The sequence below is a fragment of the Oncorhynchus mykiss genome, chromosome 16 (assembly GCF_013265735.2).
Source record: "Oncorhynchus mykiss isolate Arlee chromosome 16, USDA_OmykA_1.1, whole genome shotgun sequence".
Classification (NCBI taxonomy): domain Eukaryota; kingdom Metazoa; phylum Chordata; class Actinopteri; order Salmoniformes; family Salmonidae; genus Oncorhynchus; species Oncorhynchus mykiss.
This window is the reverse complement of record NC_048580.1, coordinates 15,238,080-15,259,897: the sequence shown is the minus strand read 5'-3', so window position 1 is coordinate 15,259,897 and position 21,818 is coordinate 15,238,080. Positions and strand designations below refer to the sequence as shown.

Sequence of the window (21,818 nt, the reverse complement as noted above, 5' to 3'; positions counted from 1 at the left end):
CAATAGACAAGCACAGAACTACATAAAAAAAAATGTTTTTACAAAAAAGCATAAGTTGCCTACATATCAATGCACTCACACAAACTATCTAGGTCAAATGGGGGAGAGGCGTTGTGCCGTGAGGTGCTGCTTTATCTGTTTTTGAGACCAGATTTCCTGTTCACTTGAGCAATATGAGGTGCAACGGAGTTCCATGCAATGGCTCCATATAATTATGTACGCTTGAATTTGTTCTGAATTTGGAGTCTGTGAAAAGACCCCTGGTGGCATGTCTGGTGGGTTAAGTGTGTGTGTCAGAGCTGTGTGTAAATTGACTATGCAAACAATTTGGGATTTTCAAAACAATGTTTCTTCTAAAAAGATGAAGTGATGCAGTCGGTCTCTCCTCAACTGCTAACCAAGAGAGTCTGGCATACATAGTATTTATATCAGCCCTCTGATTACAATGAAGCGCAAGACATGCCACTCTGTTCTGGGCCAGCTGCAGCTTAACTAGGTCTTTACTTGCAGCACTGCACCACATGACTGGACAATAATCAAGATAAGACTAAACTAGAGCCTGCTGGACTTGCTTTTTGGAGTGTGGTGTCAAAAAAGCAGACCATCTCGTTATCACGGACAGACCTCTCCCCATCTTTACAACCATTGAATCTATGTTTTGACCATGACAGTTTACAATCTAAGGTAACGCCAAGTAATTTTGTCTCCACAACTTGTTCAACAGCCATTCCATTCATTACCAGATTCAGCTGAGGTCTAGACCTTAGGGAATGATTTATACCAAATACAATACTCTTAGTTTTAGAGATGTTCAGGACCAGTTTATTACTGGCCACCCATTCCAAAACAGACTACCAATGAAAGAGTTGTAAGCATCAGGGTCTCCAAATGATTCATGCTAGTATAATCCTTATTTCCTCTTTCTCTCAGAAACGTGAGGTCAACACTGTGCTCTCTGACATCATCAAGCACATTATGCCGGATCGTGCCTTTGACGATGCCTATGCTCAGCTTCAGTCCGTGATAAGGAAGATCCTCACCTACTTTCATGACATCTCTATCCTCTTCTCCATGGTAAGCCTTGGTTTGATATTCTCCAATCTCACACAATCACTCATGTTTGTCAGTGGATTGATCTAATTAGTTTCTCTATGATTCTCCCTTAGGAGTGTTTCCTTCCCTTCGTGGACATGTCCCAGAAGGACAGCGTCAGGGTGGAGGTGTGTCTCTCCATCATGGACATCTTCATTAAGTACGTCTGGTTTAGGCAACACCTTCGTTGATGTCATGCTACGTGGCTAATGACACCCAAGCTAAATATCTCTTCAACTCTTTTCTATGTGAACTCAGTTTGCTTCTGTGCATGTATCCATGTGTCTGTCTGTGTCTGTCCCTTCAGACACCAACAGGAGCACACTAGAGACCCTGTTATCCTCAATGCTCTACTGCACGTCTGCAAGACCATGCACAACTCTGTAAAGTAAGTAGTCAACTGTGGGTGGGTGTGTTATAAAGTGACCCTACTCTCTCTGTGTCCTTTAGCGCACTGACTCTGGAGGATGAGAAGAGATTTGGCCTCTGGCCTTACTGATCAATGGCTTCATACGCATGGTGAGTGTCTGACTGACTACCCCTCCTCTGGGTCCTCATGCACTACTTCTCCTCCTGCATTTCCAAGGCTGACAAACAGTGATCCCCCCCCCCCCCCCCCCTCCACGTGAGAACAGCCAAGGAGCCAACCATACCCCCTCATAAGCCCTTATCTACACCGTCTTATCTGTGTGCACATACATACACGCGACACCAAGACCACACCTAGACATGGTTGACCCTTATTAACTTGTATGTAGTTCTGTAATTGCAATACAAACATACTTCTTTTGACAGTTGATATCGATCTAGTTAAACGTTGTAATAATTTTAGGTTACACATAGAGCGCATACTGTATATGCCCTCAACTTATTGTCTTCTTTTCAGGCTGTGAACCAGCTGGCCGTGAAGACAAGCCGTGTGATGAGGGGGAGCCACTCCCATAAGACTGCTGCTTTTGTCAGGGTTTGTCACACCACAGCACTATCTACAGTACCAGTCAAAGTTTGGACACACCACATTCAAGGGTTTTTCTTTATTTTGTGAAACTATTTTCTACATTGTAGAATAATAGTGAAGACATCAAAACTATGAAAAACAATTATGGAATCATGTAGTAACCAAAAAATGGTAAAACATATTTTAGAGTTTAGATTCTTCAAAGGAGCCACCCTCTGCCTTGATGACAGCTTTGCACACTCTTGACATTCTCTCAACCAGCTTCACCTGGAATGCTTCTCCAACAGTCTTGAAGGAGTTCCCACATATGCTGAGCACTTGTTGGCTGCTTTTCCTTCACACTGCGGTCCAACTCATCCCAAACCATCTCAATTGGGTTGAGGTCAGGTGATTGTGGAGGCCAGGTCATCTGATGCAGCACTCCCTCACGCTCCTTCTTGGTCAAATAGCCCTTACACAGCCTGGAGGTGTATTGGGTCATTGTCCTGTTGTTGTCATTGTCCTGTTGGGTCATTGTCCTAAGTGCAAACCAGATGGTATGGCCTATTATTTTAAGGATATAGCCTACAAAGAAATACATTGTGAAGCATTTGCGAGTGAGGTCCCGAGCACTAAGGAGCATGTTTTTATCAAGGATCTCTCTGTACTTTGCTCCTTTCACCTTTGCCTCGATCCTGACTAGTCCCCCAGTCCCTGCTGCTGAAAAACATCCCCACAGCATGATGCTGCCACCACCATGCTTCACCGTAGGGATGGTGCCAGGTTTCCTCCAGACGTGACTCTTGGTTTTGCGACTGCACTTGAATACATTTTCAAAGTTCTTGAAATGTTCCGGATTGACTGACCTCCGTGTCTTAAAGTAATGATGGACTGTCATTTCTTCTGTATACCACCGCTACCTTGTCACAACAACTGATTGGCTCAAATGCATTAAGGAAAGAAATTCCACAAATTAACAAGGCACACCTGTTAATTGAAATGCATTCTAGGTGACAACCTCATGAAGCTGGTTGAGAGAATGCCAAGAGTGTGCAAAGCTGTCATCAAGGAAAAGAGTGGCTACTTTGAACAATCTCAAATATAAAGTATATTTAGATTTGTTTAACTCTTTTTTTGGTTACTACATGATTCCATGTGTTATTTCATCGTTTTGATGTCTTCACTATTATTCTACAATGTAGAAAATAGTAAAAAAATAAAAATAAAAAAAAACTTTGAATCAGTAGGTGTGTCCAAACTTTTGACTGGTACTTTATGCCAACAACAACATTTTGCAGACCTTTTATCCAAAGCAACTTACAGTCATGGGAAGGGGGGGATGCCTCATCAGTTCTACAACAGAATGCATTCAACTGAAATGTGTCCTCCGCATTTAACCCAACCCCTCTGAATCAGAGAGGTGCGTGGGGCTGCCATAATCGACATCCAAAGACGCCCGGGGAACAGTGGGTTAACTGCCTAGCTCAGGGGCAGAACAACATATTTTTACCTTGTCAGCTTGGGGATTCGATCCAGCAACCTTTCAGTTACTGGCCCAACGCTCTAACCACTAGTCTAACCACCTGCCGCCTCATGCTTGCATACATTTTAAGTACGAGTGGTCCTGGGAATCCAACCCACTGTCCTGATGTTGCAAGCCCATGCTCTACCAACTGAGATACAGAGGACCATATGACATTGATTTCTCAGAGTAGACTTCAGAAATATAGAAGAAAGTGAAATGAAAGAATCATTGGAGTCAAAGTCGCTGCTTATGCATGTTCTTTGTATTTTTCCATAGAACATGTTTTACTTAACTGTCCTCTCTTATCCCTTCATGTTCTTCCTCTTTGTGCCATAGAGTGTTCGTAGACAGGGTAGTCTAGCCTTCTCTCTGTTTGGCTGCCTCTTGGCTCATGGGGAGCTACGTAACAACAAACTCAACCTGTGGAATCTGAGCCACACACGCACCTCCGTGAGTGTAAAACAGGCAGTTTTAGGTGCAAGAACAAAACATGGAGAGATATTCACTATCTCTATATACACACAACACAGAATATGGTTTATTTCTTAGTCGCCCTCTTTTTCTTGACAGGTGAGGACACTAGAATTCATCAAGCGCCAGGCCCAGCAGCCAGACATGGTTCAACACCTCACCCTGCAGTCTAGGACCTGAGGCCATCAACTACATCCCCTGTCCCATACATCTACAGGGCCTTCAGAATGTTTTCACACCCCTTGACTTTAGCATTTTGTGATACAGCCTGAATTTTAAAATGATTACATTTGGATTAATTTTGTCACTGGCCTACACACAATATCCGAAAATGTCAAAGTGGAATTGTTATTCAAAATGTTTACAAATGTATAAAAAATATAAAGCTGAAAAGTCTTGAGTCAATAAGCATTCAACCCCTTTGTTTTGTTTAAAAATAAATCAGTTCAGGAGTAAAGATTTGCTTAACAACTCGCATAAGTTGTATTGACTCCCTCTGTGTGTAATAAGTGTCTAACATGATTTTTTGAATGACTCATCTCCGTACCCCACACATACAATCATCTGTAAGGTCCCTCAGTCGAGCAGTGAATTTCAAACACAGACTCAACCACAAAGACCAGCGAGGTTTTCCAATGCCTCACAAAGAAGGGCACCTATTGGTAGATGAGTAAAAAAATTAAAAAAGCAGACATTGAATATCTGTTTGAGCATAGTGAAGTTATTAATTACACTTTGGTGTATCAATACACTCAGTCACTACAAAGATACAGGCGTCTTTCCTAACACAGTTACTGGGGAGGAAGGAAACCACTCAGGTATTTCACCATGAAGCCAGTGGTGACTTTAAAACAGTTACAGAGTTGAATATCTGTGATAGGAGAAAACTGAGGATGGATCAACAACATTGAAGTTACTCCACAATACTAGCTTAATTGACAGAGTGAAAAGAAGGAAGCCTGAACAGAATAAAAATATTCCAAAACATGCATCCTGTTTGCATCAAGGCACTGAAGTAATGCTGCAAAAAATGTGGTAAAGCAAGTTAACTTTTTGTCCTGAATACAAAGTGTTATGTTTGAGGCAAATCCAATAAAACACATTACTGAGTACCACTCTCCATATTTTCAGGTATAGTGGTGGCTGCATCATGTTATGGGCATGCTTGTAATCGTTGAGGACTGGGGAGTTTTTCAGAATAAAAAAAGAAACGGAATGGAGCTAAGCACAGGCAAAATTCTAGAGGAAAACCTAGTTCAGTCTGCTTTCCACCAGACACTGGGAGATTAATTCACCTTTCAGCAGGACAATAACCTAAAACAGAAGGCCAAATCTACACTGGAGTTGCTTACCAAGAAGACAGTGAATGTTCCTGAGTGGCCTAGTTACAGTTTTGACTTAAATCTACAAGACCTGAAAATGGTTGTTTAGCAATGATCAACAACCAATTTGACAGAGCTTTAAGAATTTTGAAAATAATGGGCAAATGTTGCACAATCCACGTGTGGAAAGCTCTTAAGAGACTAACAGCTGCCAAAGGTGCTTCTACAAAGTATCAACTCAGGGGTGTGAATAATTATGTAAATTAGATACCTGTATTTCCTTTTCAATAAATTAGCAAACATTTCTAAAAACATGTTTTCACTTTGTCATTCTGAGGTATTGTGTGTAGATGGGTGAGACAATTTATTTATTTTTTAAATCAATTTTGAATTCAGGCTGAATAAGTCAATGGGTATGAGTACTTTCTGAAGACACTGTACATCATCCCCTGTAGGGATTGTCTCACCTTAAAACTGCATCTGTTTAGTGCCCACTAGGTGTCAACTAGGCCCCTGGAGGACTGTACACTTGCAGATTTTACAGTATTTCATTAGTATTTCAGTATTTCATTTGGACCTAGTAAACTAGGTTTGTTGCCTCCAGCCAATAAGTTACATCAATTGATCAATTCATTTCCAGATTGATATGACACTCCCTCTTCAAGCCTAGACTGATCCTAGATAGGAAGAGCTCCTTACTATACCATGAACGAACATTATAGATAACTGATTCATACAGTGACGTTAAACTTTACTCCATTTCAAATGATTGTATACTTGTGTATTTCTACTGAAATGACGTTTCTCCATTCTGCGCTAACATTTTGTATATTATTGTAATAATGTCTGAACATACAAGATTGAAAAAAAAAAAAAAAAAAACTAAATCGTGATATTGGGTATTTGTTTTGGCTCCTCCGAAAGCAACCAACTCATTCAAGCCCAGCACTCTTTAAAAAGACTGAGGACAGAGAAGCTATCACCATTTGTTTATTTACTCAATAAGTCAATCATTTAAAAAGACAAACAACCCCCATTTGCATTCAAATGAAATGATCAAAAACCAAATGTTATGTTCACCATGCTGGCTTGCTTGCCAGAGCCCCGGTCTGTCTAAAAAGCCTTTAAATCACACATATCCCTCAACTCCGGTAGTGTTCCCTAAATATTCTGCGCATTACCGTACATACGACTCACACACACCGGAAGAATATATATATATATATTCAGGCATTTAATGCTATCCAGGCAACTTATCTTGTTGAGTTAGTGCATTGAATAATGATGTAACCAATGGCATTAACTTATTTTCTTAAGCGGAGATATTTGTAGTGATCCTTTGTGGCTCAGTTGATCAGAGCAACACGCTAGAAAAGCCAGGGTAGTGTGTTCTACTGCTGAGACCATCCATACGTAAAATGTACGCACGGAAGACTAAGTAGCTTTGGATAAAAACGTCTGCTAAATGGCATATGTTATAGTAGTAACACTTATGGAAATCATGGCGATTATCAAAGATGTAACATTATAATAACAATATCTGAAGGATGTGTCTGTTCACTTGGAAGAGTCACGTGAGAATTTTAATAGCAGTTATAATTCCAAAATAGATAAGAACCTTTCACCACTCTTCTTAAACATGAATTCAAGAAATTCCCAAAACACATAATGTTAGCAGTGGAAAATGTCAAAGAACTGGCTTAAACAACCACTGTATACTCTCTATACACGTAAAAGGAGTCTTCGTGTTGGATACTGGGGTATATTTAAACCAAACCATGTGAGATTAATAATTAAGCTTCTGGATATAGACAATATAATTCGACAGTAGGCTGGGATTTTTTTTGTTTTTATCTTAGTATTTTTAAATTTCTTGTTTTTTTTCTGGTCTCAAACATCTGGACCGACAAAATGGCGCAGTCACCAACTCAATCTGACAATGTATCGGGGGGGGGGGGGGGGGGGGGGGGGGGGGGTGTATTAGAAGACTTCAACGTAACTGATTTGCATTCACATGAGCATGCCAAACACATTTAACACATACAGGTATATGACCTGAGCATACCCATCTACCAGTGGAGGTTGCTGAGGGGAGGATGACTAATGATGGCTGGAACAGCGCTAATGGAATGGCAAACACATAGAAACCATGTGTTTTATACCATTCCACTCGAGCCATTACCATGAGCTTGTCCTCCCCAATTAAGGTGCCACCAACCTCCTGTGCCATCTACCCGTCTACTCCTGTCGACGTAAACACACGTAATCTTTCATATGGATTATGAGTAATGGTCAAGTCCGGCATTAGCTTGCAGCCAGGTGTACGATGCCTGACAGGTATGTCTCTCTACACCATGCAACTACCACATTACAAGTTGTTTATAGTAATTCTTGAATACAAATTACTACCTGCACCTGTGGAAGATGCATGGTATATGAGAAAAAGCAGCACTCCCTAGAATGAAAAGGGTTTCTTTGTTGTTGTTGTAGTATCCCAGGCTGATGTGTTATTTTACGAGTTGAATTATGACTGAAATGAATACACAGCCATTGAATCTTTTCTGTCCCTGTGGATGAGAGAAAATAAGTCCAGGGAAGGAAGGATTGCAGTTGCTCTCTTATCCTTTTTAAAGAAACAAACCTACACAGAAAATTGTCCAAAACGAAGAAACAAAAACTATATAAAAAACAAACATAACTCAAACGGAAGGAGTTTGCATTTTGGCGCAGTCCAGGCAGTGCTGAGGGGGATAGTTTGGCCTGCTCTTTGTTCGGGTTCTTGTTGGATGTGGAGGGGGGGGGGTCAGCCTTGCACTACCCTGTGCTCTCAGTCCAGCTCAATGGGGCTGCCGTGCTCCTGTGCTTCCTCTCCCTCCTCATCCTCACCCTCACCTGAGCCCATCAGGCTGTTCAACAGGTTTCCTGACAGATACAGAACACACTTGAATGAAACACATAAACATACCGTTTCACCAAAGCAGCTTTCAATGGTGATCAGAATGAGTTTGTAAAAATACTGCTTAGTTCATGCCTGGTATTTAAGAGATGACAGTCACAAGCACTTACCTAGCAATCCACCATATGATGAAGACTGTTTGGGTGGCACCCCGAAGAAAAGCTGTCCTATCCTGTCGAGATACTGATGCAGCAGGCAGTCAATGTAACAGGAGGGGTAGAGGAGAAGAGGGGGGGGGGGAATCATTAGACACCATGCCGAGTTACATTGCTACATGAGGAACACTCATTAAAGGGTCAAGCTCACCTCATTATACATAGGGTCCCTCTTCAGGGAAGGCTGATACTGCTCACATAGCACCGTGAACACTGTTAATTTGCCTCTGCAGAGTAAAACAGAAAAAGTTGAGGCACATTTATGAGAACCTGGAAAAACAGTGTTTTATTCCCTGAAGGTTTTGGTAGTTGAATAAATAAGGCCTTACCCATCCACTGCCAGCAAGAGAAACCAGATAAAGTTGAGCAAGGGCTGCACAAAGGGAGGATCCTTCTCTATTGAGGGGTGTTTCTGTGTATATGTGCTGAACACTACAGATGCACTGTTTTTGTTCTTTAAACAGAGGAACCTGAGCAGGAAGAGGGAGGGGCAGAGGTGAACAAGCGATTAAACAGCAGAACAAGCAGCTTTTGTTGACAGATTGAAAACAGATGAGGGTGCAGGGAGACAGACTTACTGCAGGACGGCCTGTGCCACAAACATGTCCACCTCACTGCGAAAGCCCCGCTGCGCTGAGTACTCCACCAGCATCTGGGCACAGCCCTCTCCATCAGAGGAGTGCAAGAAGTGGTAGCGAGACTCACTGTAGTTTTGCTCTAAACAGATAGAATTATATCATATGCAACCTCTGTTCAAGGAAACATGAAAATGATAACCTTGCAGTTTAATGTTCAGAGTTTTCTACTGAATACCTTTCCACAAGGTGACTGCTAGGAGCTGATGCAGTTTGGGGGCGCCCAGCTTCCCTGAGCCACCTGTGGACCACTTGAGTGCGCGGGACACAAATGCTACTCTCTCTGGGGAGTTGGGGTCCATCAAACTGAACAGCTTAGCCAGGTGCTCTGAAATTACAACCCAGAGGAGCTTAACACAGCGACTACGGCACACTGACACTAACTGCGTTCATACTGTTTAACTACAATTCATTATATACACACACACGTTAGCTCACCTAAGTCTTCGTCCTCCACCTTCGCCTCAGATTTCTCCAAAGACTCTAGCACCAACATTGACAGGTCTGCAGCACTGTTAAGCTGTGGATGACAAAAACCTGTAATTTGCCACATAACTCACAACTGTTTAGCTGTGGATAATTAAAATTGCTATTGCCAATGCCACAAAAACATCCGAAATGCAATGAATGCCCCAGCGTCATGACTTCTTATACCTGGTTGTAGCTGAAGAAGAGCTGGGCGCCATTGTACATCAACTCCCTGGCATCGGTGTGCTTTGCTTGTGAAATATACCTGTGTCAAACAGAGATGGCAAATGTCATGTCACTGACAAACTGAATTGAAACCAGGCTAAGCAAGTGACAGTATCAATCAAATGTACTTATAAAGCCCTTTTTACATCAGCCGAGTGACAGTATGGATGTTAGTCTGGTGGTCCCCCTGCCTATGAAATAATGAGGGCTGAAAAGTAATACTCAGTCACTGGGCCAACATTTCTCAATACACGACAGTGAATCGCAGTTATTTGTCAGTTACTAGGCACACACAGTTCTCATGTGAAGTTAGGCTACCTGTCATGACAGTCAAAAAAATTGAAGAACAACAGTAAGTGAATGAATTACACCCAATGACTGATGACACCATCGCTATTAAAATAGTGATAGAAGGTTAGGAACCATGGGCAATACCAACACCCATAGCTAAATTGATTGTGACTGTGTAGCAAAGACGACTAGCTAGCTAACGTTAGCTGGTTAGGACATGTAAGTTAGCTAAAACAAACTAGCCTGCTCACGTTGGCTAACTACACACACTCTAGCTAGCGAGATAGCCAACTAGCGTTAGCTACTACTTGTATCTGACATGATTGTTACTGGGCTGGAGATGACAGTCTGATTATCAGTGTGTCAGGTCAGTGAACTGTATCTTTACTAAACAAAAACGTACACTTATGGGTAACTAGTTAGAAAAACGAGATGGACTGGCTAGCTAGCTAGCGTATATTGCGACATTAGCTAGGCTAGCTCGCATGCTGTGTCCCATTTTGGGACTTGGAGTGATTGACGCAAAAAACTGTCCAAACAAAAAGAAGGACTGACCCGAGTGGGTGGGGCAGTACCTTGAATATACCAATCATACACTAAAATGTAGGCAGCAAGGTTAACAAGCATAACGATCTGGAAAGGGGAGGCCCAAAAGCGAACTAATAATCTCACCGGGCTAACGAAAATAGAAATTTCTTACCTAAAAAATAAGGTTCTGTACATCTGGTGAGCTTCATAGTAATCTCCCTTTTCCACACTGGCTCGCAGTTTCCCTTCAACCCGCTGCGTTCCTCCACGGTTTCTTGCATTGGAGCACTTCAGAGCCTCCTGCTCCGACATCATTATTGTTTGTTCCCAGCAACTCGGCCCAACAACCAAACGTTGACACTGACAGTGCAGAAAGCGGATACACAAAAAATACCTAGCATTGACCCATTTTACTTGCCGTAGTTAGTTGTGGGTTATGGCACAGACAGAATGGGCAACACAGACACGCCACAGGGGTTATAAAGCTGAAGCATCCGTTCAGAACGTTTTCTCACCACCAAATATGGTAGAGAGAGGAAGTCCAGTGGCAAGTAGTGGGAGAGGATGGAACTGGGTGAAACTGTGTCGACATTCTGCAAATGTTCTCATCGATGAAACATCTGATCTCAATACATTTTCTGTTCCCAAAACTAAAATCTGTTACGAACACAATGCATTAAGTTTTATAGACTTTACCCTTTGCCAAAGTCTTAAAAAATAGCGTTGTTTAGAAGGAGTGCAAGATTTGTGCACATGCGCACTTCACAGAGGAGGCGTTACCTGAAGGAAATCTATAAATACTGTATCTTTGGCTATGACCTTGTGTTGTTTACATCCAAGTCAGGTACTATCAAATAGAGTCTGGGGCGTTAGTGACCAGATTCCCTGCTAAAGTTAGGCCACTTTAATTTCACTAATTTGGGGTTTTAACACATTTTCACCGTTTTATTACAGTTACCTTATTTATGTGATAAAACGTATTTTTTTTTTTTTTATTTTTTTAAATTTTTAATCTACGGTCACAATGAGATAGGGTGCAGGCCAGTTTAGTTGAGTCTGCCACTAGCACAGTCAGTGCAGTCAGCTCAGCTTTTTATAGAGACAGTGCCTCGGTCTAGGTCCACCAAAACTTAACATGGCAGTGTTGGCCTTAGCAGTCTCACTGAATAAAATACCTCCTCCGTTCCTGTCGTTATTGAAAGAGATTGTGATCAGTGGAGATTTTAGCATGTAAATCTTGGTGGGGCAAACAAACAAAAACATGTTTTAGATGCCAGCAAAGCCATGACACTACACAACACTAAACAATACATTAATTGCACTGTAACGGTTTCAAACGGTGCCCACAAACTGTTAGGGCCTACATAAAGATGTCCCAACAGCAGAGCTTTCTTTTCAGCACCATGGAGTGAATCCTTACCACTGCTACACCTGGCTATCAGCGGAGCCTTGTCTGGCACAAAAACAGTTCATTCAGCCTCATTTACGGCCTTTAAAAAAAACATAGCTGATATGGCTAACTTGCTTAAACAAATGTGGTTTCTATTGACAATTAGGATGTACAAACTATGGCATAAGGGGACAACAAGCAGATTAGAGGCAATCCGTAATTTCGATTAAGACACAATGAGCGAGCTAGGACGGACATAGTCAATGTAACTATTTGTTCAGCACTTTTGAAATGTACAGCAACATAATTCAGCACATGGGCTGTTCTTACAGTATTCTCCCTGTTCACCAAGTCAGAACCATAGGATAAATAAAGGGGGCATATAAGCAGACAATGAAAACTCTTACAATATTCAATGATTACATTTCTCTAAAACAGGCTATAGGGAGAAAGGGACCAAATTATTAGGGTGAGGCACATAGGCTGCTAACAGCTTACTACACAACATACACTTACTATTACTTTCTTAGCTACAGTATACATATCTCCCTGGCATATTACATAATTTATGTAGCAGCATACAATACATTTTTGGACTCACCTTGTTGTGCCTTGCTCACTTGAATAAGAAGGTGGCGCGGCTGTCCTTGTGGGCAAATTTTGTCAACGGAATTTGTCATCAAGGTCTGGCATTCTCTGGATTTATGGTGCTTTCAAGACAACTGAGGGGGGGAAACAAGGTTGAATCATGACGTCACTGATCTTCAGGTCGGTGCTCTAGAAAGAGGCCTGAGTTCCCGACTTGGAATTCTGAGTTGGATGACCGTTCAAAACGTATTTTCCCAGTCTGAGCTCGTTTTTTTCTGAGTTCCCAGGTGTCTTGAACTCTGAGATTTTCCAGTTCCGAATTTCCAGTTCTTCTGCACCCGACAGAAATGTTTATCCTTTTAAGCTTGGAAAAGAGACCCTTAAACCCAGACTTGGACCACATCCCACTCCACTGAATAGCACACTAGTGATTGGCTTTAGTAACGCTTGCAGTTAACCGCCACTGATTCCTTCCAAACCACTCATTGTTGAACTTGTCCAATGGCCGATGAGCATGGATACGTTTTATCTATAATTTCTCTTCATATGACAAGGATTGAAAAGGATTGTCCGACGTGATTCATGATGATGACTGCTTGTCTAGCTTGCTAGATAAGATTTTGAAAGTATGATGTTGACCAGATGATTCCATTAAAGCTTTTTTTATACCCCTTTTTCATGTTCTCCAATTGGTAGTTACAGTCTTGTCTCATTGCTGCAACTCCCGTACGTACTCTGGAAAGGCGAAGGTCAAGAGCCGTGCGTCCCCCGAAACACAACCCAACCAAGCCGCACTGTTTATTGACACAATGTCCACTTAAACCAGAAGCCAGCCGCACCAATGTGTCAGAGGAAACACTGTAAACAGGCAACTGTGTCAGCGTGCACTGCGCACGGCCCGCCACAGGAGTCGCTAGTACGTGATGGGACAAGGAAATGCCTGCCGGCCAAACTCTCCCCTAACTCGGACGATGCTGGGCAAATTGTGCGCCGCCCCATGGGTCTCCCAGTCGCGGCTGGCTGCAACAGAGCCTGGACTCGAACCCAGAATCTCTAGTGGCACGGCTAGCACTGCGATGCAGTGCCATAGACCACTGCCCCACTCGGGAGGCTTCATTCCATCAAAGCTACGGTAGATATAATGTGATTTGACATCATTTTATCTGTGGCCATTGACCTTGAGCCTTCTTGGATGGGCACTTATAATGTAACTCTATGGCAGCATTCAAGGAGCTTCAATTTTTGAGCTCTCCCCATAGATTTTGCGGTGACGTAGTGTCCCCATGAGTGGGAAAACACTGAGCTAATCACTATGCAACTAGAGAACATTACCAACCACTTCGCTCCGTATTTTCCGCTGGCTACCCCACCTCCACAGAAAGCACTGAGCTAGGATGAAACACCTGCATTTTGGAGCTGCCTTACTCAAGAAAGCATAAAAGAGACCATGTTTGTATGAAGATTTTTAAAATTGTTTGCAAACTGATATGGGACACGTATCAATGACAAAATAACATGCTAAACAGGCAATAAAATATCTCTATTTATTTGTTTTTTTGCTAAACAGGTAGAGCTTGCCCTGAATGACGGGTTGCCACTGATTGTGATAATATCTTACATCTCAAAATAGGACTATGTAATGTTAGATCCCTTACTTCCAAGGCAGTCATAGTCAATGAACTAATCACTGATCATTACCTTGATGTGACCTTAATGTGATTGGCCTGACTGAAACATGGCTCAAGTCTGCGATTACTCACCTCAGATTAGATGAAGAGTTTTTCTTCAATGAGCCGGACGGGAGGGATACCCTACAGATATCCGACCAGGCCCAGATCCTCGTCATTCGCTGAAGAAGAAAACCTTGTGCCTTGTGAGAATCAGGCGACGAGTAACTAATCCGCCTTTGCCTTCTGTCCCGTTCAATCGCTGGAAAATAAATGGGACGAACTGTAAGCACGTATATCCTACAAACGGGACATTAAAAACTGTAATATCTTGTGTTTAACCGAGTCGTGGCTGAACGACGACATTAAGAACATACAGCTGGCGGGTTATTAACTATATCGGCAGGATAGAACACCAGCCGCTAGTAAGACATGGGGCGGGGGCCTATGCATATAGTTAAACAACAGCTGGTACACGATATCTAAGGAAGTCTCGAGGTTAAGTGTCTCATGATAAGCTCTAGGCCACACTATCTACCTAGAGAGTTTTCATCTGTATTTTTCGTAGCTGTCTACATACCACCACAGACTGATGCTGGCACTAAAACCGCACTCAATGAGCTGTATACCGCCATAAGCAAACAGGAAAACGCACATCCAGAGGAGGCTCCCGGGGACTTTAATGCAGGGAAACTTAAATCAGTTTTACCTCATTTCTATCAGCATGATAAATGTGCAACCAGAGGGAAAAAAAATTCTAGAGCAACTTTACTCCACACACAGAGACACGTACAAAGCTCTTCCTCGCCCTCCATTTGGCAAATCTGACCATAATTATATCCTCCTGATTCCTGCTTACAAGCAGAAATTAAAGCAGGAAGCACCAGTGACTCAGTCTATAAAAAAGTGGTCAGATGAAGCAGATGCTAAACTACAGGACTGTTTTGCTAGCACAGACTGGAATATGTTTAGGGACTCTTCCAATGGCATTGAGGAGTACACCACATCAGTCACTGGCTTTATCAATAAGTGCATCGAGGACGTCCGTCCTCATGGATTACAGGCAACATTCGCACTGAGATAAAGGGTAGAGCTGCCACTTTCAAGGAGTGGGACTCTAACCTGGAAGCTTAGAAGATATCCCGCTATGCCCTCTGACGAACCATCAAACAGGCAAAGCGTCAATACAGGACTAAGATTGAATCCTACTACACCGGCTAAGACGCTCGTCGGATGTGACAGGGTTTGCAAACTATTACAGACTACAAAGGGAAGCATAGCCAAGAGCTGCCCAGTGACACGAGCCAACCAGACGAGCGAAATAACTTCTATGCTCGCTTTGAGGCAAGTTACACTGAAACATGCATGAGAGCATCAGCTGTTCCGGACGACTGTGTGATCACGCCACCCGCATCCAATGTGAGTAAGACCTTTAAACAGGTCAACATTCACAAGGCCACAGAGCCAGACGGATTACCAGGATGTGTACTCTGAGCATGCGCTGACGAATTGGCAAGTGTCTTCACTGACATTTTCAACCTCTCCCTGTCTGAGTCTGTAATACCAACATGTTTCAAGCAGACCACCATAATCCCTGTGCCCAAAACACTAAGGTAACCTGCCTAAATGACTACCGACCCATAGCACTTACGTCTGTAGCCATGAAATGCTTTGAAAGGCTGATCAAAGCCTAGACTCACTCCAATTTGTATACCGCACCAACAGATAGACAGATGATGCAATCTCTATTGCACTTCACACTGCCCTTTCACACCTGGAAAAAAGAACACCTATGTGAGAATGCTATTCATTTACTACAGCGCAGCGTTCAACACCATAGTGCCCTCAAAGCTCATCGCTAATCGCTAAGCTAAGGCCCCTGGGACTAAACACCTCCCTCTGCAACTGGATCCTGGACTTCCTGACGGGCCACCCCCAGGTGGTAAGGGTAGGTAACCACACATCTGCCACTCTGATCCTCAACACAGGGGCCCCTCAGGGGTTCGTGTTTAGTCCCCTCCTGTACTCCCTATTCACTCATGACTGCATGGCCAGGCACGACTCCAACACCATCATCAAGTTTGCTGATGACTCAACAGTGGTAGGCCTGAACACAGACAACGATGAGACAGCCTATAGGGAGAGAGGTCAATGACCTGACTGTGTGGTGCAAGGACAGCAACCTCTCCCTCAACGTGGTCAAGATAAAGGAGATGGTGTGGACTACAAGAAGAGGAGTACCGAACACAACCCCATTCTCATTGACGGGGCTGTAGTGGAGCAGGTTGAGAGCTTCAAGTTCCTTGGCGTCCACATCACCAACAAACTAACATGGTCCAAGCACACCAAGATGTTCTGAAGAGGGTATAACAAAACCTATTCCCTCTCAGGAGACTGAAAAGATTTGGCATGGGTCCTCAGATCCTCAAAAGGTTTTACAGCTGCACCATCGAGAGCATCCTGACTGCTTGCATCACTGCCTGGTATGGAAACTGCTCGGCCTCCGACCGCAAGGCACTACAGAGGGTAGGGCATACTTCCCAGTACATCACCGGGCCAAGCTTCCTGCCATCCATGACCTCTATACCAGGCCGTGTCAGAGGAAGGCCCTAAGAATTGGCAAACACTCCAGCCACCCTAGACATAGACTGTTCTCTCTGCTACCGCACGGCAAGCGGTACTGGAGCGCCAAGTCTAGGTCCAAGAGGCTTCTAAACTGCTTCTACCCCCAAGCCATAAGGCTCCTGAACAGCTAATCAAATGGCTACCTCCCCTTCTACTCTGCTGCTGCTCTCTGTTATTATCTATGCATAGTCACTTTAATAACTCTACCTACATGTACATATCACCTTAATTATCTCGACACCGGTGCCCCCGCACATTGACTCTGTTCCGGTACCCGCTGTACATAGCCCCGCTATTGTTATTTACATCTGCTCTTTAATTATTTGCTATTCTTATCTCATACGTTTTTGGGGGGGGGTATTTTCTTAAACTGCATTGTTGGTTAAGGGCTTGTAAGTAAGCATTTCACCCTAAGGTCTACTACACCTGTTGTATTCAGCGCATGTGACAATGAAAATTTGATTTGATTTGAATTTACTGTGTTAAATAAGGACTCTCCTCCTGGTTACACTAGTGACCAAATCCCCCTCCGCATCCCATTAAGGGATGTATTGCTAAAATTTATGACCTCAAATTTGAATTTACGGGAAAAACATGACTGCGTTTTTGTCTTTTAAGCTTCTAGTCATGAAAACTATGCAGCCTACTCAATCACTTCCAACATGTCTCCAAACCTACACATCGCCATAGTCATACCCTGGATCTAGTTTTGTCCCATGGAATAAATATTGTGGATCTAAATCTTTTTCCTCATAATCTTGGACTATTGGACCACCATGTTATTACGTTTGAAATAGCAACAAATGATCTGCTCAAACCCCAACCAAAGATTATCAAAAGCTGCGATATAAATTCTCTGACAACCCAAAGATTCCTAAATGCCCTTCCAGACTCCCTCCACCTACCCAAAGTCTTCAGAGTACAAAAATCAGTTAACCACCTAACCAAGGATGTAAATTGAACCTTTTCGTAATACCCAGAACTGCCAGGACATAGGATTTCTTTAATCCTGTATCTTTTGACACATTCACAAAAATAGTAATGGCCTCTAAACCTTCCAGCTGCCTACTGGACCCTATTCCAACTAAACTACTGAAAGAGCTACTTCCTGTGCTTGACCCTCCTATGTTGAACATAATAAACATCTCCCTATCCTTTGGATGTATACCAAACTCACTAAAAAATAAAATATAAAGCCTCTCCTGCAAAAGCCAAACTTAATTTTTTTTTTTTTTTAAATACTATCGGCCTATATTGAATCTCCCTTTCCTCTCAAAAATGTGAGAACAAGCTGCCTTCCTGAAGACAAATAATGTATACAAAATGCTCCTGTCAGGTTTTCGACCCCATCATAGTACTGAGAATGCACTCATGAAGGTGATAAATTACCTTTTAATGGCGTCAGACCAAGGCTCTGCATCTATCCTCGTGCTCCTAGACCTTGGTGCCACTTTTGACACCATCGATCACATTCTTTTGGAGAGATTGGAAACCCTAATTGATCCATAAAGACAAGTTCTTGCCTGGTTTAGATTTTATCTGTCGGAAAGTTATCAGTTTGTCTCTGTGGGTGGTTTGTCCTCTGACAAATCAATGGTAAGTTTTGGTGTTCCTCAAGGTTTTAGGACAACTGTTGTTTTCACCATATATTCTACCTCTTGGTGATGTCATTCGGAAACACAATGTCAACTTTCATTGTATGCGGACGACACAATTGCCTACCCTGGAAACCTGTGTTTCAGACTGATTTCAAGGTTTTACTGCTGACCTACAAAACATTACAAGGACTTGTTCCTACCTATCTCTCCGATTTGGTCCTGCCGTATATACCTACACGTACGCTATGGTCACCATACGCAGGCCTCCTTATTGTCCCTAGAATTTCTAAACAAACAGCTGGAGGCAGGGCTTTCTCCTATAGAGCTCCATTTTTATGGAATGGTCTGCCTATCCATGTGAGAGATGCAGACTAGGTCTCTTCCTTTAAGTTTTTACTAATCTCTTCAGTAGGTCTTATGATTGAGTATAGTTCTGTCCGGTTTTGCCAACCCTCTGGCTCTTGGGGTGGACAAGAGTTTTGTGGGCTATACTCAGCCTTGTCTCAGTGTAGTAAGTTGGTGATCTGTTGATATCCCTTCAGTGGTGTGGGGGCTGTGCTTTAGCAAACTTGGTGGGATTATATCCTGCCTGGTTGGCCCTGTTCACCAGATGTGCTACCTTGTCGTGCTGCTGCTCCAGTTTCAACTGTTCTGCTTGCGGCTATGGAATGTTCACCTGTTCACTGGACGTGATACGTTGTCCCCGACCTGCTGTTTTCGACCCTCTCTCGCCCTCTCTCTCTCCCTCTCTACCGCACCGGCTGTCTGTTACACCCTCTACAACTACTGTGTTTATTATTTGACCCTGCTGGTCATCTATGAACGTTTGAACATCTTGAAGATTGATCTGGCCTTTTAATGGCCATGTACTCTTATAATTTCCACCCGGCACAACCAAAAGAGGACTGGCCACCCCTCAGAGCCAAGGTTTCTTCCTAGGTTCATGTCTTTTAAAGGGAGCTTTTCCTAGCCACTGTACGTCTACATCTGCATTGCTTGCTGTTTGGGGTTTTAGGTTGGGTTTCTGTAGAAGCACTTTGTGACATCTGCTCATGCAAAAAGGGCTTTATAAATACATTTGATTGATTGAAATGTCAGCAAACATGAATACATACAGTACCAGTCAAAAGTTTGGACACACCTACTCATTCAAGGGTTTTTGTTTATTTATACTATGTTCCACATTGTAGAATAATAGACATCTACACTATGAAATAACACAAATGGAATCATGTAATAACCAAAAAAGTGTTTTATAAAAAATATATTTTATATTCTTCAAAGTAGCCACCCTTTGCCTTGATGACAGCTTTGCACACTCTTGGCATTCTCTGAACCAGCTTCACCTGGAATGCTTTTCCAACAGACTTGAAAGAGTTCCCAAATATGCTGAGCACTTGTTGGCTGCTTTTTCTTCACTCTGTGGTCCAACTCATCCCAAACCATCTCAAGGGAGCATGATTATCCACAATAGTATTGAAGACATCTGCAAAAAGGCTGAAAGATAAATCAGGTTCAGGGATAGCGGAAATATAATCAAGATCACATGTAAAAAACCCTGTTCACTGTAGTTTTTAAATAGCCTCTTTGTGATGACACAAGGCTCAGATTTATGTATTCTCACATCTCTAACACAAACAACTGGGTAATGGTCTCTAGTGTCTTGCGTGAAGACACCAGTAGAAACACACTGAGTATACCAAACATTAGCAACAGCTGCTTAATATTGAGTTGCACCTCCCTTTTTACCACAGAACAGCCTCAATTCGTCAGAACACGGACTGTCTTGCCCACACATACACAATCCATGTCTCAATTGTTTGAAGGCTTAAAAATCATTCTTTAACCTGTCTCTTCTCCTTCATCTCCACTGATTGAAGTGGATTTAACATGTGACATCAATGAGGGATCATAGCTTTCACCTGGTCAGTCTGTGTCATGAAAAGAGTAGGTGTTCTTAATGTTTCGTATAGTATGTATGTTTCTCTGGTGTATTTGTTAAAATAAGATCAATCAGAGTTGACTTTGAAGGATCTTTAGGGTTGGGCCGTGTAGGCTTAGTCACCAGCTGGTTTAGGTTTAGTCAGGTTTTTCATCATTATACGTCTTTTAGATTGTCTGAAGCCTGCATTTACCAATCATAATTGAGGTCACCCAGGATAATAACTTCTGACTTAGTAAAAGAAGACAACAAACTAGTTAACTCCTCAAGTGCACAAAGGTTAGCCGAGGGAGGACGATAGACCCGTATAACAGTTATGGATACATTTTGCCCCAGACAAAGGCTTGAAGATAGGAGCAAAAAAAGTTGGCAGAGGTAAATGGATTTCAGTTAATAAGGAACAGCAAATATGTTTTATACGAATGGCCACTCCACCACCTCTACCCTCTCTGTCAGTGCTGAACACATTATAACCCTCAATATTAAAGCTGCAATATGTCACTTTCTGGGCAACCTGACCAACTTCACATGTTTATTATAGTTCTGTAATGCTCATTGAAAGTAAGTCTAAGAAGCGGTAGATCTGCTCCATGTTTTGTTTTTTGAGTCTTTTACTTTGGGTTTTGTACACCATCTTCAAACAGCTGAAAATACAATATTTATGGTTATGGAAAATATATTTCACACGGGTTTAGATAGTAAAATTATTCTCTATATTATACTTGCTTGTTTTGTCACATAAACTTATATTAGGTGAACTATTAGAATTTAGCAACCAGGAAATGGCAGAGCTATTTCTGCATAGTGCATCTTTAATATCAGAGTCCAGAATATCCCAAGAGTTCCAAGTTTCAGTCAATACCAGAGTGTCTGGGTTCATCTGCATAGCCCAGATGTTGATGTAATCTAGTACAGTCCTAATGTTCAGATGCATCAATCCAAGTCCTTTACGATTTTTAAAGTCACAAGAAATCTCCAACTTTCAGTAGGCGGTTGCAGGCCCTGTCTGATGGTTGATATTGATATAGTTGGTATGGCTATAAGATTGCATAGAACTGCACCATTTGGTCTATCCATATTAGTAATAGAGGAAGGAGTAGAAATTGGAATGACTTTTCCAAGGTTAGTACCATAGGCCCTGAGGCCGCGGCCAATGTCAATATGAGGAACTCTCAGAGTAACCAATGATGGAATGTTAGAAACTGAACTACATGGGTTTTGGTTGCTATCGTGCAACAGCCCAAGCCCTCTACGTGATTTGAAATCCGAGCGGGTATTCAAGTTTATGGAATTCACATTGCACTGGGTGAGAAGACTACAGATCTAAGAGTGGAATTCAAAGGAATGGGTACAAGATTACAACTGACAACACCCCTGGCAGTATAGACAGTATAGACAACACC

At 42.5% G+C, this 21,818-nt stretch overlaps 2 protein-coding genes across 3 annotated transcripts; one reads left to right on the top strand and one right to left on the bottom strand.

The window, feature by feature from the left end:
* The first annotated feature begins 1,370 nt into the window (after positions 1 to 1,370).
* On the top strand, positions 1,371 to 4,499 carry vps35l (VPS35 endosomal protein sorting factor like). 2 transcript variants are annotated; one of them, XM_036945850.1, is made up of 4 exons: positions 1,371 to 1,611; positions 1,979 to 2,056; positions 3,891 to 4,004; positions 4,125 to 4,499. In XM_036945850.1, the coding sequence occupies exons 1-4, from the start codon at positions 1,609 to 1,611 to the stop codon at positions 4,203 to 4,205; spliced, it is 276 nt and encodes a 91-aa protein (XP_036801745.1). In that variant the 5' UTR covers positions 1,371 to 1,608; the 3' UTR covers positions 4,206 to 4,499. The 2 variants fall into 2 exon arrangements, with proteins under 2 accessions (XP_036801745.1, XP_036801746.1); XM_036945851.1 differs by lacking the exon at positions 1,371 to 1,611 and adding an exon at positions 1,792 to 1,842.
* A 1,822-nt stretch (positions 4,500 to 6,321) lies between these two features.
* get4 (guided entry of tail-anchored proteins factor 4) lies at positions 6,322 to 11,135 on the bottom strand. Its single transcript, XM_036946285.1, has 9 exons — positions 10,778 to 11,135; positions 9,748 to 9,826; positions 9,532 to 9,613; positions 9,272 to 9,421; positions 9,037 to 9,175; positions 8,788 to 8,928; positions 8,610 to 8,685; positions 8,414 to 8,486; positions 6,322 to 8,269 (listed from the first exon to the last, which is right to left on the bottom strand). Exons 1-9 carry the CDS (start codon positions 10,918 to 10,920, stop codon positions 8,175 to 8,177), a joined length of 978 nt encoding a protein of 325 aa, XP_036802180.1. The 5' UTR covers positions 10,921 to 11,135; the 3' UTR covers positions 6,322 to 8,174.
* Positions 11,136 to 21,818: the final 10,683 nt, after the last annotated feature.

What these genes read in the sequence shown, in the direction of transcription:
- vps35l (XM_036945850.1), top strand. An exon ending in AGACTGCTGCTTTTGTCAGG is followed by an intron (nt 2,057 to 3,890) that starts GTTTGTCACACC and finishes TTTGTGCCATAG; the next exon opens with AGTGTTCGTAGACAGGGTAG. An exon ending in TGAGCCACACACGCACCTCC is followed by an intron (nt 4,005 to 4,124) that starts GTGAGTGTAAAA and finishes TTTTCTTGACAG; the next exon opens with GTGAGGACACTAGAATTCAT.
- get4 (XM_036946285.1), bottom strand. Translation starts at nt 10,920, where the DNA reads ATGATGTCGGAGCAGGAGGCTCTGAAGTGCTCCAATGCAAGAAACCGT. An exon ending in AGCAGTCACCTTGTGGAAAG is followed by an intron (nt 9,176 to 9,271) that starts GTATTCAGTAGA and finishes CTATCTGTTTAG; the next exon opens with AGCAAAACTACAGTGAGTCT. An exon ending in GTGGCACAGGCCGTCCTGCA is followed by an intron (nt 8,929 to 9,036) that starts GTAAGTCTGTCT and finishes CTTCCTGCTCAG; the next exon opens with GTTCCTCTGTTTAAAGAACA.